We start from the raw sequence: 15,901 nt of genomic DNA, 5'->3' as shown, positions 1-15,901 counted from the left end.
CAAGACGGGAACGGCGATTCCGCCGACAATAATCCCAATACGGCCCCTACGGCTAGTGGCAGTGGTACGCCGGGGGAGTCAAGCACACCGACAAATAGGGAGACAAGGGCCCAGAGGAGAGAAAGGGAATCACGAAGAGGACGGGGAGGGCGGGACCGGAGGAATCGGGGTAGGACCAGATGAGGATCGAGCGGTACGACCGGTAGAAGCTTAATATAACCGGCAGAACGGTGTCTAAAGCAGCCTGTTTCGGGGGGCGAAAGAAGGTAATGCTGGTCGAAGATGGTGGCCGTTGAAGCACAGCAAGAGTTAGACAACAGGATACGAACAATGAGCAGCTCGGGCGGTGGTGGCCCAGAGCTGCCTGGAACGGCCAATTTTCCATTCGTTAAAATTCAATGTAGCAAGATAGAATAAGGAGACACTCGGCTTGTTCTCGAGTCCGTAGTCTACGATTAGTTGAAACCGCGGGTCCCAGCGACGAACGATAGCTCTATGGTGATTCGGTTCAAACGGTCTGGTGTGTCTTGAAAATGTAGCAAAGTCTAGAAAGACAAAATGGCGGTGGGTTTGCGGCTTAAACCATGTCTTCGTAGGGGTTGGAACTGGGCAAATGTAATCGAGTTGGGATCAACGCACTGTTCAATGCACGAGTCTTTCTCCGAAGTGCCTTGTTAGAAAGGTATTTTGTCCTCCGAAATGAATGTGTGTTTGAGACATTGAGATTGGTAAATGGTTGGAAATGATAGTTGGAAACATAAATTTCAGCACGTGATACTATTTCGGCCACCGGGAGATAAGAAGCCTGTGGTAACATCAATTGGACAAGTGGCCACTGCTGGCGACCAGATACCTTTCAAAAGCAAAGGGTCTCGTGAGAAATGGGCTTCCCTCAAGCTTCGAGGTGGCCTGCTCCTTTAATCAACTAGCAGTCATACCGTATCGTTCCTCTATGCCCGGGGCCTAGCCCTACGGAGTAAAGTGAAGAGTAGGTGGCGTTATGATCCTTCCTAATGAGGATGAAATCCTAATTAGCTATGAATATGTATCATTAGTCGTCACGTAAGAGAGACACATCGGTGCACTGCCAGTTAGACTCTACCCTCAATTATATGATGCAACTCGAATCGTGACCTCTCCTCAAACGAGATGGCATAGCTGTTTACTGGCCCACAGCCTTGAGCATCACACCGCCACAGTCCAGCCCGTAAATCGGCAACGGTGAGTATAGATAGTACATGGCCACACGGGGGGAGTGGCCGGCGCAAGGTTTACGAACTGATCCCGGGTGGATGGGTCTCGTCGTAACCAAGCAAAGAAACTGGGCCAAAGGTGTGTATGGGTTCAGGGGATCGGGCCGTTCCACCCTTCAATGGCAGTCTCAATCACCATGTCAAGGTGCTTTCCCCGAACAGGAACCGTCGTCCTCGCCATTGCCACTGACGGACCGGCACCGGGTTGTCGGGGCTTCTCCGGAGGCCGCGACCGCGGTGATGCGTCCCGTTGCTCGGCTGTCTTCTTGCTGCGACATAATGGGGGCTGCGTTGGAGTTGTCGTGGTGGTGCCCGGAATCCGCTGGCTTCTTGTGTACTTGCTCAGCATCGACGCCTGATCGTCTGCACCCCTGGGTATCAGGTACTGAGTCGGCTTTGGGGGCACTTCTTTCTCCTGTAATTCCGATTTCCAGCTCCGCTGCGGAAAGTTCTGATTGAGCGTCGTTAGGAGGGACCGAATTCTCGGGCCGAGAGTCGGAGAGTGTTTCGGGCGGCTGACGGTTCGCAACGACGCCCTCAGGGTCATGGGTCCTCCGCTTCTTAGCCAGTGGCTCGGCGGTGGCACTGTCGTTTCCCCCGGTCCCGTTGCGCTTAAGACTTGCTTCCGTGTCGCGTTTCTGTTCGGCTTGGAGCAAAGGAATTTGATCGGCGGTCCACTTTAGCTGGGCGACCCTTAACTCGTACTGAATCGAGCCTTCATCGCTATAGCGACGCGTCGACCTGCAAGTAAAGGAGGTGTACTCAACCCAATCCGTAAGCCTATCTTGTCGGCTCCGGTCCTCTTGTCCTCTTGGAATTCGATTTGCGGCGGAAGCGTGATCGAAAACCGCGCCAGGTTCCTCAACATGACCCGATGGTACTTATCCATCTTCCCTTTGAACACTTCTCGGTTTGCGTCTTGGTAGCCACGGAAGCAAAACCATAACCACCACTGAGTCGAAAAGATGTTCCATAGCGGTGGTTTCGATGGTTCCGCCCAGGGGCGCAGGATGTCGGGGTATTGCTCAGGATTCCGCGAGATACTTGGGAGCAGCTCGATCGGGTAAAAAGGCCGGCCGCCGTCTGAGGAGCTTGTGATACGCCTCTTTTTCTTCTTCCAACGATTCTTGGTACAGGTCCTCCGATGCAACGGTGCTACAAGATGTCGAGGAGCTTGAGGAGGAAAGGGAGCGGCCACGTGGTGGCGCTGGCTAAAGCAGTCGGGTCGAAACTTGGTCAAGGTCAGCGGGCTTGGAGAGCGGACAGACACGGTCCCTAGATTCCACGCCCTTCAATCAGTCACTTCTGGTATAAAAACCAATGCAGATCCCACCACGTACCGCAGGCGTTGGAGGAAAGATTCAGGTAGATTGTCCGGGTCCTCGACCTCAACCACGCGATCGCCATTCGGCAAGCAGCTCGCTTCGAGAAAGTCATCCAGCTCGGCATCCGTAAAAACGGCGACCTCACTGGCACGTAACAGCTTCTGGGAAGCCATGATGCCGACAATGCATTCGTCTTCGTCCCTGGCACGCTGGGTTACGATAAGTTGAGGATGCAAATGCCTTGCGCTGAGCGTTGTCATAAACGATGGATGACGCGACGAGATCGGTCGTCGGAGAGAGCGCATCACGCGCCACCGAGCAGAAGTAAAGCGCCGTCGACCGCAAGCAACAGCCTCCGACCCCTCGTCGCCGGCGTCCAATCTTCGCCAAACCAAGCGTCCTCTGACTAAGGGAAACGCAGACTATTTTCATACCAACTGGTTGCAGGATAAACTTCAAGTCGGGGGCACCATTGCGGAGATGATGGATGAGCCGAGTCCCAGTGGGGTAAGCATCCACAGCAACGAGGTCATCCCCGGGTCTCCAGTCGTGGTCTGTACGGAACCAACCAAAGAAACGTGGAGCCTTCTCACCACATCGGTTAAGGAGCACTCAATGAGGTATGAAGTGTGTGGGCAAGTTGGAAGCGTTCTGACTCTCATCTCTCCCTTCCATCCCATCTAACTCCCACCTCGCCACTTGTATCCGCTTTCTCGTTTCCCCGCGCTCGCCATCATGTTCATGATTCGTCCGTTTTCCCCTGCCCGATGCTTTTTGTCACTTGGTCAGGAATCCGTAGGCCTCGGGTTTTGACGCGGCCAGGCGGGACCAAGTCCTGGCTGTTTCTTTGGTAGGTCTCGGGTCATGGGTTAATTGCCTGTACACAGGTGACATGTTGAATGCCCCAGCCGCCAATCCGCGGGAAGCTCTTTGTCGTTGAAACATCCGTTGAGCAGCTGCCCATCCTGTCAGCCGCCTTGCATCTTTCGGGCACACTCCAATGAATACCAAGAAGAAGCCGGTGTGAAGTAAATGAAAATGGTAGGGTATCTCGGGAGTTCCGAAAGGGAAGACGGTTCTCCCATTCAGACCACTTACACTAGCCTTTAATGCCCTTCCTCGACTATCGTGGTAGTACACCATCCGATAATCAGATATGATCAGGTCGCTTCCAAGAACTGGAAATAGAAAATCAAAACAGATGCACATCAATCGAAGCTGCTGTGATGACACAGTGTAAGAAGTACCGCTATTACAAACCAAGATCCTCAGAAAGACGGCGCCGGTCGAGTACCAGTTATTTTGACGATTTCTACGGCCCCGACTACTCAAACTTAGACTACCCCGGGTCAGACTATCCTTATATCGAAGGCCTGTCCTACGATCCTTCCACCTCCTACAACAGCCGTCGACGTCTCCCCAGTATCACACCTCGGTATCGATCCCACAGCGGCGATACACTATCCCGCAGAAAGTTAGACCACGAGCTGTTTCCTCCCAGCTCCGGATTCTACTCTGGCCAGCGGTCCAGCGGTCACAGATATGGGAAAGAAGACTGGGACTGGGATTGTGCAAATGAGTATTTGAGCCGATACGTCTGCCCTCTGCTAGGGTGTGATCTAGTTTGGCCCAGCTATTCTGACATGGGCAAGATTGGCTACAGGAGTAGATACCGGTATAAGTAGGGTTTGATTCAATCAAGTTGATGCAGCTCACTGCAAAAGCTCATGATCAAGATGGAACAGGTACCTCAAATGTTCTCTCTTGATACCACGATCGGTCTCCAGTGGGACGAGGCAATTAGTGGGAGTACCTATGTTTTAGATAATAGCGTTCAAAATAGACTCTGTTTGAAAATTCGAAAGCCGAGCTCTTGAGAAGGGTTGAATGAGTATTAATTCAAGAGAAGCAATTGAACTATGGAATTTAGCCTCTTCCGCCCGTCAACAGTACCAGCCCATGACGGGAGGTTTGTGTTACCTAATTATATGCAATTTCGTGAAGCCCGACCCCGAATCCAAGGATCTTTATTTCATGAAATTTGTCCAATAACTTTGCACCGTTTTCGCCGTACCGTCTGCCAACGCCGTAATAAAGACTTCTCCCAGCTGTGCAGTCCAAGGCCACCTACTTCTCGCCAGCATCCTCTGTCTACTCGCCATCTACATTCATCCCATGCTCCCCATCACCATTCTCCCCCAACACCTTCTCCAACGTCTCCATCCGAGCCTTCAAAGACCCGTTCTCAACCTCCAACCGCCGATTGCTCTGCTCCAACTGCGCAATATACTCGGTCGCCTCAGTCAGCACCGTCAACTTGTTGGGCTTTGCCCGCCTCTCCTTTCCCAACCGGCCATCTTTCCAAACCTTGACGTTTTTGTAGTCGTTCGCCTTTTCAGGTTTTGTGACGCGGTGCAGAGAAGGGACCACCTCGCGCAGCTGGGAGAGTTTCTCGTTGAAATTGACCCGGTACCGCTTTTCGCAGAGGTGGTGGCTGATCCTTTTTGGGTCAGGCGCTGCAGGTGCAGGCGCAGGTGCAGGCGCAGGTGCAGGCGCAGGTGCAGGCGCTGAGGCAGGCGCTGAGGCAAGCACTGAGACAGGTGCTGGGACAGGTGCTGGGGCTGGGATGGGTGTGGTATGACTCGTGGCGGTTGTGCTTGTGGTTGCGGCTGTATTGGTCGTTTGGCTGCCGATGCTGGTGGCCGTGGGAAGGGAGGCATTGATGGCCGCGTCAAGCGGGTTACCAGAAAGTGTGGTCGGTGTAGGCAATAGTCGCCGAGTATGACCGGAGATTGATTGCGTGGAGACTTGCTCCGGAGGGAGTATCCTTGGGATATCCCCAGCGGGGACCAACGGCTGTGAGGGCTCGGAGAAAACGGCCGCCCTCTCTTGCGGCTCGGAAGTGGGTGGTGTAGGGATGTAGGAGCTCAAGTCATTGAGGAACGGGTAGGAAGCGCGAGCCGTGTGGTTCCCAAAAGTTATGTCGTCCACGGGAGATGTCTCCGGAGAGATTTGAGACGTTCCAGAGTCCAACATCATGCCGTTAAATGGATTAATGAAAGGATTGAAACACGGCGACGGGAATAAGGGTGTGGTCAACCACTCTAACCCAACACTCATGTTCGGTGCCTCGAACAAGAAGTTTGAGGGGAAGTCCGTAAGCGTCTCCTTTTTTGTGGCGTGTCAGCGATGAGATCTGTACCGGGGAAATTAACTGGGGTAAATTTTACTGACAGCTTGAGGCGGGGTGTCTGTGTGGCAGCTGTGGCTGGGAGATGTACCACCTTCGCTGGTTGGCATTGCTTTGATGGTAGCTTCCAAAGAGATACAATATTGGGGGTAATAGGCGAGGTCGAGTGTCGATGTCGGGGGTTTCCTTGGGGCACAAGGCACTTCACAATACCATTCACAGGTGGGTTGGAGGGTTTACTTATACTCCTCCACGCCATCAACGAGGCCATGCGGTACCGCCTAGGCAAACAAACTCCGGCGGTATTCGGCGCTGATTTCCCTGATGAATTGTCATCATCCCATAAAATGTTTGCTAAAAACGAGGTCCAACCCTGCGATTTGGATTCCGGCGCTATGAGGTTCATGAGACGACTTCCTCGGGCACGGACTCACTGACGTTAGACCAAGTCTAGCCCGTCTCGACTGCCTCCCTCGCAACTACCTTCTCTCGGATCCGGCCGTACAGAGGGTTCTGGGCTGCACGGCAGCGGGAGAAGATGTTCCCGACGGCTAACTGGTAGATGACAGCCAACGGGGAATTCGCAGCCGAAGGCCCGCGGGCGGCCCCTTCGCGCGCCGCCATCGCGAAAGAATCATCACATATATCAGACGCTGATGCTCGGGCCTCGCAAACAATGTCGACCGTTTGGCCTCCATTATCTTTCTCCTCGCCACTATTTCCGTCGCCACGTCCGCGCCTGCAAACAACTCGCTTTTAGTCCGAAAACACGTCTCCATCAGGTCTACATTTCAATCGCACGATGGAAATGTTCTGATAACAATTTCCCTCGTTTCCACCTCCAGTTGCAAACATCCTATCTTTTACCCACCTATGTATCCACGCAGTACGTCAGACATGGCGAGCAAACAATGGAATAACTGCTTGCCCAAACCCTCATCGAGATCGCTAGTCAGTCCCACGTCCAGATTTACAAGGTGTTTTGTCTTTTTTTTGGGCCCGGAAGTTGAGATGAATGCCAAGTTTGTTCTCGATGCTGTTCGAATCCCCGTTCCAGCATCGCCAGGCCGGACTAAGAAGGTTTAGCTTCGGGGTTGACTCCGAGATGGGAATCACTCACCTCCCCTATAAAACACGAATCGTCGAAGACAAAAGCATGATACGGGAATTCGGTTCCAGTTTCTAAATGCGGCGGTACATTTGGAACCGCGTCAACTACTCTGAAGCTACCGTACCTACAGTCACACGGTTACAAAATCACAAGATACGGGCGGTGTATCCCTGAGGACCATTGCATTGATGAGGGCCAAGAGTTGGTGAACCCAGAAGAGAGGTTCGAAAACGCAAATGAGAGGGCAATGGCGGATGGGAGATTCGTCGAAGGGGCTTCCAGAATATTCCTCGACATGCACTCGATGAGCTGTACAGCACTTCGTATCACCGTTTTCTCGAGTCCTTTCTATCTTATTTGGGCATTTCTTCCGGAAAATAGATGACGGAAACACAAACATATTAAACTGCGGCCCCGAGCAACCCCAAACGGAGCTGGCTCCTGCAGCGTGGGAGCTCGAAACCCGGATTCCATATTTTAACAAACGACATCGGGTCTCTCTGACCACTCAACAAGGATGAACTACCTTTCTTCAAGCGACAGATAAGTTGCAACGCCCCTGATTCGTGGAAAGTCTTCCAACCGTCCGCGGGGGAACGGATAATAGGACCTCAGAGGCTCTGATGGCGTAGCCAGCCCTTTTTATGTGGACATGGTTCATTTTAATCACGAGCGTAGCGTTCGATATTACTTTCCAGCACGCCCAAGGTGGCAAGGTCTACCAGCTCAGCTAGGTGGCTCCTGGGCGAGGAAAACCCTACATTAGACCTGCCGTTGCTATATTTATTCCCCGCTGGGCTAGCGAATGGGAAGCTTACCTCGCGTCGTGGCGTAATTAATATGTTCGGGTAAAGTCTACGCTCGGAGAAAAAACAACCCCACCATCTGCTACTTCCGGATCCTGGACTTCGTCATGGCATTCCGGCACGTCGAGGTACTACTGGTACATCCTCCCTACTCGAAGAACCATCGTGTATCGCCTGGGATAGCCTCCGCCCAAATTTCGTATTGACCGACCAAGCTCACATTGTGGCGTTCGTAAGTTCGCAACGAGAACAGTCTCATTCTAGGGTTCATTCTTCACCCACTAGCCATTTCTGGTCTTACACCGGAGGAAATCATACCTGCTCATATCACGGGCAAAAGATGCCGAAGGTAACCTGCCAAGTCGCACTCTATATCTGAACCACGGTCCAGGAAATCGTGCACATGCTCCGGCTGCCTTGGCCTAGGGTCCCAGCTGCTCGACTCTCGTCATCGGTGTCTAAAAATGCCCGTTGTCCCACCCCAATGGTTCGGCCGATCTCCTCGCGTGTAGATTTACCACTTGTCCGAGACTCTGTCTTCCCGTCGTGACGGCCGACTTGAAAAGTTTGTGATAGAATCTCAGGTTATCAGCTCTTCAACCCACGTTGCGAGACCAATTAAATTTCCCGAGTACCGTTAGAACCATGATCGCAATGCTACGAACGCTAGTTTTAGGGCTAGCCGCGGCGCTGATACAAACAGGCAAGTAATCATCCATTTAATCAATCATTCCAGTCACACGAACCGAGGATTCTAACCGCAAGCAGCCGCCGCCGACACCGTCCACGATTCCGAAACAGGGTTGACCTTCTCCTCGGCCTTCCAGCTCTACAAATCCGGCGGCCACGGCATCACATTCCGCGTGGCCATCCCAGACGACGCCCAGAGCAACGCCGCCTACGATGCCGTCGTTCAAGTGATCGCGCCCAGCGACGTGGGCTGGACCGGGCTCGCCTGGGGTGGTTCCATGCCGAAGGACCCGCTGCTGATATCCTGGCAGGGTCCCAGCGGTCCTGTGTTGTCGTCTCGGTGGGCTAGGTACGTTTTTTTCCTCGTCTAAAAAAATAAAAGATACTAGGTAGAGAAAAAGGAATAAAAGGGAAGATGGGAGACCATCACAGTTAACAATCATAACACCAGTGGCCACGTCGCCCCAACCTCCTACACCGGCGCGCAATACACCCTCTTCCGGACAGGCACTAAATCCAACGGCACCCACTGGCAATTCACCGCCCTCTGCAAGGGCTGCACAGCCTGGGACAGCTCGGGCTCAGGCTCAGGGCCGATGCGCTACCTCAACCCGGCGGGCAGCAACCGGCTCGCGTTTGCCTACTCGCCTACAAAGCCCTCTGGCTCGGCAGATGCGAATATTGCGGTGCACGAGGTGCATGCGTATTGGTCGCATGATTTTGCGCAGGCGAGGAATGCGGACTTTGCGGCCACGATCCAGAGGTTGGTGGGGGCGTGAGAAGGTTGGTCATCAACAGAATGATAGGGGACGTGATGGGGTTTGTAAATACCGAGATGGCGTAACATGGGGCAGGTCGGGCCAAGGGATGGAAGCGTTGGGTAATGCCAATAGTTGTAGGCAGATCTTTACACTCATGCATGTTTTGCTAACCTAGTGCCCGGTACGCGGTACGTAAAATATATCATCGTATTATTCGTCTAGAAATTATTCGTATATATCAACTGTAACTATGTGCATGAAGAAAACATCCGTCGTGTTGTGGCCGTGGGAATCCGCACGACTCCCACATCATCCAGGGTCACATATTTAGTCAACTCAAATACCGCGGTGTTGTAGCCTCCATCTCCACCGGCGCCGTGTAGTGGAAGTTGGCCTGTACGTCGTGGTATTTGTACGGAGGCGCTTCGGGGCCGGCGCTGTTGGGGTCGGGATGGTGTTCCGAATGGTGTTCCGGATGGTGTTCAGGATGGTAGTAATTCCCCGTCAGCTCAGCATGCGAGCGTTGGCTGTTCAACTCATACGGCTCGTACTTCTGGGGAACCAGCGAAAGGGCTTCGCTGGCGCGTACGGACGCCCCTTGTTTGAGGGCCTCGGGGGCTTGGTGATGGTGGTAGGGCCCGTCCGTATAAGTCGCCTCGCTCTCGGGGCCCGGACCGTTGTTCCCGGCTGCAGCCTTGGCCCGTCGTCGGATCAACCACCAAACGATGGTCGCACAGAGGGCAATGGCGGCTAGGCCACCGACGACACCGCCCACGATGGGGCCGATGGGCGTGGAGGATGAAGAGTCGGATTCGCTTGTCCCGGTACCGGATGGACCGGCGTTGCCTGAAGAAGTTGCGTTGGGGTCTAGGTTGTATTATGTCAGTCGCCGCATAAGGGTGTTGCAGTCTAATGGGGGGTTACTCTGTGGACGTACCTGTTTGAGAGGTGGATTTGGTGACAAACAATTTCCGCACCTCGTCCGAGGACCAGTCGACCGAGTCAAGCCCCCTGAGTCTGTCAAAAACAAATACTTCTAACAAGAAAACTGAGCAAGGGGGGGGGACACATACCCGTCGTCGTACCACTTCTTGATCTTGGGAGCCCGCACATACGCCTTCGCATTCGCATCATACGCGTGCTTCCACTTCCAGTCGACCATGTCAAACAGCGCGAGACCCTGCGGAGCGGGATCCGCATCTTCCCATCCTGTTTGCGTGCCGCCGATGCTCAGGACCTGCCGGTTGCCGACAGCAAGGCACGAGTGTGACCTCCGGCCTCCGTCAGGAGAGTCGGGTAGCTTGGTCCATACAAACCCGGGCAAGCTGAGAACGTACGCGTCGTTGTGCATGATTTTGTCGCGGTCATTGTATCCACCAAAGAGGAAGCTAGCGAAACGAGAGACAAGTTTGTTAGCCACATCTTTCCATCCATCGCCAAGGTTCAGCCAGCTCCTGCTAGAGGTCCATTTTTGGCTCCCACACTCACATCTCGTAGCCCCCTCCCTTGTTCTGAAACCCAGTCACACAGAACGTCCCGCGCGGGGACGAGGGCACATCGCCCGTCGTAACCTGAGTGTACTTTTGTTTGGTGTCGGGGTCGAAAAAGGTGATGTTGCGAAAGTCTAGCGGCGTGGCATTGACCCAGTCCGAACTATCAATAGGCATCGAAATCCCACCGAACACCATGACCAACCCGTTGGGCCCATAAATGGGAACCCAGTGCGCACTCCCGGCGGTAATGGTGTTGAAAGGGCTCCATTCGGTTGTCCCGTTGTACCACAGCTTCGTGTTCATATCGAATGCGACCATACCGGTAATTACCTGATTCGACGCCCGGTACAGTCTCGTCCAGCCTGATGCGACACCCCCCATGCTGAACCCCGTGGTGTTGGTGCTGACAGAGACGCCGTACTCGTACTCCTCCAACGAGTTGAAGAGCGCCGGGTTTGCCGGGAGTTCCTTCGACCAGGCGCCCCCACCGCTACCATCTGCGGTGAACTTCCACAGCTCGTTGGCCGTCATGTTGGCGCCCCGAATCCATTTGCCGCCCCACACGTAAAAAGTGTCTTTCTCGTGGTCCGTCCAGATTACTTGGTTGGATTTTGATCCCCATGGCCGCAGTATTGGGCGAAGGACGGCGTCGGAGCTGGTCCATGATTTGGAGATGTCGATGGAAATCGTCGAGTTCACTAGACACGCGTGGCGGTTAGAAAATAGTCGGCGGCTGAGGGTCCAGGCAAACGGGCCAGGAAAGTAGCGGAAGGTGTCCTCTCCTACCTGGAACCGAGATCCGGCCGGATTCCGACAGGTTCAACCCGTCGAGAAGCTGGGACATTTCGCCACCGTCGATGTAAACGTAGTCCCCGATAACAGTGGCTGCGCCGAGAGGTAGTTAGAGTCGTCGACCTTGTCTTTTTTCGGCCAGATCAATAGAGAACAAACCGGACACGCCGCCCCTGCGGAGAAATTCTTTGACCGGCGGAACATCTGATATTTCTTCACCAAGCGCGTGCCGGGAGGCCGCGAGCAGAGCCAACAGGCTCGAAGCTGCTCGAGGAGCGCGCATCGCGAGCGAGGATGAATGATGAATGCCCGACAACGATTTCCCAAGTGGTCCCGTTAACCCCTCCCAGCCCAAAAACCGCCGCCGCGGATCCTCTTTTTGTCGTCGCGCTCGCACTCGTACCCGCACTCGTCCTCGTCCTTCCGTGGAGTTCGTTCGTAACGGCGTTCGGAGGGGTTGCCGTCGAGTCGAAAGTCGATACCGGCCGAAGTCCAGGTCCGCAGAGATCAAATGGAACAACAACACCAAGCTTGCAAATCACAAACACAAGACGGAAGAGAAACAAGGGCTTCACCCAAGCGAGGGTGTCCACCACGCTTTTTCGCTATTTGAGGCTCGCCCGCCGCGGACTCTGCTCCGACCGGGGCCCATCAAGCCTAAACCAGGGTGGTTTCCCGATTCGGTATGCCCATCTCACCCATGCATCATCTCACTGGCCACCCGAGGCCGGGAACCCACGGCACTGGCACTGGCGAAGCCGGGATTGGGGGACATCAGACATGTGCGCCGCAGGCCAGCGCAGCACCATGCTGGCTCGAGCATGGCACGACAAACAGGGGGCCGAGCAGGGGTTACAATCCTTCCTCGGACTCTTGCGCACCATTTTTGGTTGAGCTGCATTCACTTGCATTGGGCCTCGGGAGCCCTCCCACGCGGTTCTTTGCGAGCGGGCGAATCGTGTGGGGGGAGGGGGAAGACGAAAGCCTGGTTTGGGAGCTCCACTGCATCGGGAACTCCAGACTCGCTTTGCTGCGAGATCCGCAGGGCTCAAAAACGTGGTCGCCCTTCCATCGTGAGGTTGCGTTGACCATTTGCTCACAAGCGGACAACAGTAGCTGTAGTGTACAGGAAGGGAAAGAACGTTGACCAGGCAAGGCACCTTAACAGAAACTCAGCGGAGCGCCCCTAGGCCGGGTTTGGTGCTTTCCATGCAGGAAGAGAAGGCGCGTTCAGCAGCCCCCTTCCTCTGCCCATTTTAGCGGAAGGCGGTGCTCAGAAAGCGAGCAACTGGGACCTCAGCCAGTGCCAAGCTTCATCCAACCACCGCATCGCGAAAACACGCTCCCGATTGGTGCAATGACGGCTCAACGCAGTCGCGATTCCTGTAGGGCTGGGCCACCCCTGGTTTCCTGTAAGCGGGATCCCGCAATGCGAGAGACGCACTTGAGACGGGAGCATCCGGAACTCCGTCTCCGGCTCCGCCCCCAACAGCTCCCTGCGTCAGGTTAATGGATGACAGGAGAACGAGTCCTCGGTTAAGGCGGGGGATTGGTCGGGCTCGCAACAGGCGGAGTTACACAAGTCGCATCTCCATTTCAGGTGCGCCTCGCGCCGTTCGATGGCGATGTTGACCCTCGATGCCCTCCTTGAGCCTCACACGGTTCGATGGCCCTATTACACTACACCTGGAATTGTTGCTGACAGAGGCCCCCCAACCTCCGCCATCTGGGCTCAGACCCAAGTGCCAACAGCTGTGATGAGATCCCGAGATAACGCTAGAGGCCAAGAGATCAATATACATAACTGCTTTTATAAAGTGCTGTTTACCTACAACTATGAATTATGGCCGTTGGACTTCCAACAGATCTGCTCTTCGACTCCTCGATCGGTCACTTCGCTTTACATTATCTCCATTTCCGTAAGCCGTCCCGCTCTATTTCCATTCATTGCCCAACTCCCCAGGTAAACCATTTGTCAGTAAACCGCCGTGCAAGACACAGCCATGTATCCGGCAATCGCGAGACTACACTATGATTGTTCTTAGCTTTATATATTTATGGAAAAACGGTACACGCTATAGGGGAACCCGGTTTTTTTCGGGCATGCTTACAGGGTGCCATCGTTTCCACGACGAATTCGTTATATCGTAGGCGGAGGATGACGCGCTTCGGTTTGCGGTCCGCTACTAGGACTCTGGGTCCCGACATGTTGATGCTGTAGACAATAATGGGGAAGCAAGACGGAGAGGGAGGTTCGGCCAAAGTCAGGCCCGCATATGATGCTATTCACACAGATCAAGCGGGAGGAGACGTGATCCTCCACGATCACTGGAGATTCAAGACCATAACACGCCAGGGCTATGCCCATCATACCAGGGACTCTCACCCCCAAGCTCTGAGCATTCGCAGTAAACAACGCATCCCAGCTTTTCGTAGCACATTCCCAGGGCCAGGTGGTTTTGGGGATGTAACGGGTTTTGATGACTTCTCCCGGGAGAAGCAGTTGGAGGACGATGGATCTGTATGTAGCCTTTATTTGTCAAATCTGTAATCTATGTGGGAAGTTTTCGACCCTGCTTGGATCGAGGACAGTCAGATTGGGAGAAACCCCAAACCTCATCTTTTAGTTGAGTTCGTCCGAGTCTGATTAATTAGTTGGAAACACAGCCCTCTATTTCTCACGAAGCAACAATGCCCAAGCCTTCACCTCATGGTAGTCAGCCCATCGATTTGTTTAACCGGTAATTACAACCTATTTCTCCGTTCTAGCAGCGGCATTTCGTTGTTCTTGACAAAAGTTGTCGTGGTTTGGTCAATAACTACTTGATGCATGCTGAGTTTGTTAATTGTAGTCAACTAAACAATATCATGTCTGGATATGACTAAGGTTCAACAAAGAACTGGAGCCGGACTTGCAATAAACAAAAGTATTAGATTCTACAGTCTATGGCGAGATAATTCTTGCCGCCCAACCAGTTAAATGTGTGATTAAATGTGTGATTACATTAGCATTAGGGATCCTAAACTTGAAACTAAGAACTAAGTTCGCAATGCGGAACCATGAGGGACATCCAGCATACCCGAGACTTTTTCTTTCTTGTTGTTGTTTCTTCTACTTGGGAAGAAGTGTTGAAGCCGTTAATTATGTTTCGGTGTTCAATTTCATGTAGTATCTCGGGTTCTCTCTGTGCATCCACAAAGGCCCAGTTTCTTGCGGTAAACAAGGAGTTAGCCTCTCATACGCTGTTCTTTAATTATGTATTAATTGTACTGGAACTGAAGTCGTATGGTCGATGTACTCACGAATCCAGAATACTTTGTTCGCTCTAGTCATCCAACAACCCCCCACCCCGGTGATAACGCTGCCCTAGACCAAACAAAGATGCCGTCGACAATGTCGTCGGCCCAGGCCATGAACCGTGAACACTCCACGGCGGGGGTGTTCGCCGACTGAGTGACGAGAACACCCGGCGACTAAGCGACGGCGAGGTCTTCACACAAAACGCAAAATGATGAACCTTCCTTTCCTATTTCTCGAACGCTACACTTCACGTCACACCCCGTCGCCTTGACTTCACGCGCAGACAACCTTCACAACCGACGCCATGAGTGCCCCCTCGCGCCTCCTAGGCCAAAAAGCCCAACGTCAAGAGAACGGCCACGGCCCGGGTGTCAAAACTCTCAAGACCAACCCGCCCAAGAAACCCTCGACTGGCGACGGGCAATCCCCCGACGCCACGGGCCCGCCGCCCCTCAAAACGGCCACCAACTTTGTCCTCGCCGCGGCTCAGCTCGCCTCCCAGAAGGCCACCACCGCAACGCGAGCAGCAGCCACCGCTGCGGCCGACGCCCTCCCGCACATCCCAGGCACGGCCTTGGTCCCGCCGCAAGATCCCGTCCGAAAACAGCAGTACCTGAACCTGCCCAGCGTTGTAGACCACATCCCTGGCCTTGCCACGCCCTCCGAGACGCAGTTCATCGCCAGCAGCATCGACAGCCGCTGCCAGAGTCGTAGTACCAGTCGAAGTGGCAGCCCTGGTTTCAACCCTAACCCTAGGGTCAAGCGAGCGACAGACAAGTTTGGAGAGATCACGACACAAGATTTGAGCAAGAAGGACCAGGGGGAGCAGCGGGAGCGGGAGGAGGCCAGAGATGGGAGTGGCTTTTCCAGTGCTGCTTCACAGAGTAAGCTGGGAGATGCGAGTGGGAGAGAGGACATGTAGTCACTTGAAGAAGACATGTTTTGGGCATTGACGATTGTCAACCCAAATTACATCGATGTTTATTGTATTTTGCTCGTTTATCAATAGCCATTACACAATTAATTCATCGAAACAAGGAATCAATGATGTTGTCGAGAGTGAATTTCGAAATTTGACTGGTGATGATGCGCTGGTTGTGTAGCGCATCAGGCTCAACGCCAACGAAATTTGTTGAAAAGAACAGAACCTGGAATCCGAGGGGGGGGGGGGGAGGGGGG

General features: G+C 53.7%; 5 protein-coding genes across 5 annotated transcripts; 2 read left to right on the top strand and 3 right to left on the bottom strand.

The window, feature by feature from the left end:
- Nucleotides 1–1,393: 1,393 nt before the first annotated feature.
- Nucleotides 1,394–2,751, bottom strand: C8A04DRAFT_28707 (uncharacterized protein; the record flags this gene model as incomplete). The annotated part of the gene is made up of 3 exons (XM_062780752.1): nt 1,394–1,968; nt 2,016–2,464; nt 2,594–2,751. 3 exons carry the CDS (start codon nt 2,749–2,751, stop codon nt 1,394–1,396), a joined length of 1,182 nt encoding a protein of 393 aa, XP_062636886.1.
- Nucleotides 2,752–4,729: 1,978 nt separating this feature from the next.
- On the bottom strand, nt 4,730–5,614 carry C8A04DRAFT_28706 (uncharacterized protein; the record flags this gene model as incomplete). The annotated part of the gene is made up of 1 exon (XM_062780751.1): nt 4,730–5,614. The coding sequence occupies one exon, from the start codon at nt 5,612–5,614 to the stop codon at nt 4,730–4,732; it is 885 nt and encodes a 294-aa protein (XP_062636885.1).
- Nucleotides 5,615–8,339: 2,725 nt separating this feature from the next.
- Nucleotides 8,340–9,154, top strand: C8A04DRAFT_28704 (uncharacterized protein; the record flags this gene model as incomplete). The annotated part of the gene is made up of 3 exons (XM_062780750.1): nt 8,340–8,388; nt 8,454–8,724; nt 8,827–9,154. The coding sequence occupies 3 exons, from the start codon at nt 8,340–8,342 to the stop codon at nt 9,152–9,154; spliced, it is 648 nt and encodes a 215-aa protein (XP_062636884.1).
- Nucleotides 9,155–9,467: 313 nt separating this feature from the next.
- C8A04DRAFT_12215 (uncharacterized protein) lies at nt 9,468–11,704 on the bottom strand (the record flags this gene model as incomplete). The annotated part of the gene is made up of 6 exons (XM_062777256.1): nt 9,468–9,982; nt 10,074–10,147; nt 10,210–10,524; nt 10,625–11,362; nt 11,454–11,514; nt 11,581–11,704. 6 exons carry the CDS (start codon nt 11,702–11,704, stop codon nt 9,468–9,470), a joined length of 1,827 nt encoding a protein of 608 aa, XP_062636883.1.
- A 3,322-nt stretch (nt 11,705–15,026) lies between these two features.
- C8A04DRAFT_28702 (uncharacterized protein) lies at nt 15,027–15,644 on the top strand (the record flags this gene model as incomplete). Its single annotated transcript, XM_062780749.1, has 1 exon — nt 15,027–15,644. The coding sequence occupies one exon, from the start codon at nt 15,027–15,029 to the stop codon at nt 15,642–15,644; it is 618 nt and encodes a 205-aa protein (XP_062636882.1).
- Nucleotides 15,645–15,901: the final 257 nt, after the last annotated feature.

This window comes from Dichotomopilus funicola (assembly GCF_033296635.1).
Source record: "Dichotomopilus funicola strain CBS 141.50 unplaced genomic scaffold C8A04scaffold_32, whole genome shotgun sequence".
Taxonomy (NCBI): Eukaryota; Fungi; Ascomycota; class Sordariomycetes; order Sordariales; family Chaetomiaceae; genus Dichotomopilus; species Dichotomopilus funicola.
Note: the sequence above shows the minus strand (reverse complement) of the source record. Positions and strands in the feature narration are given on the sequence as shown.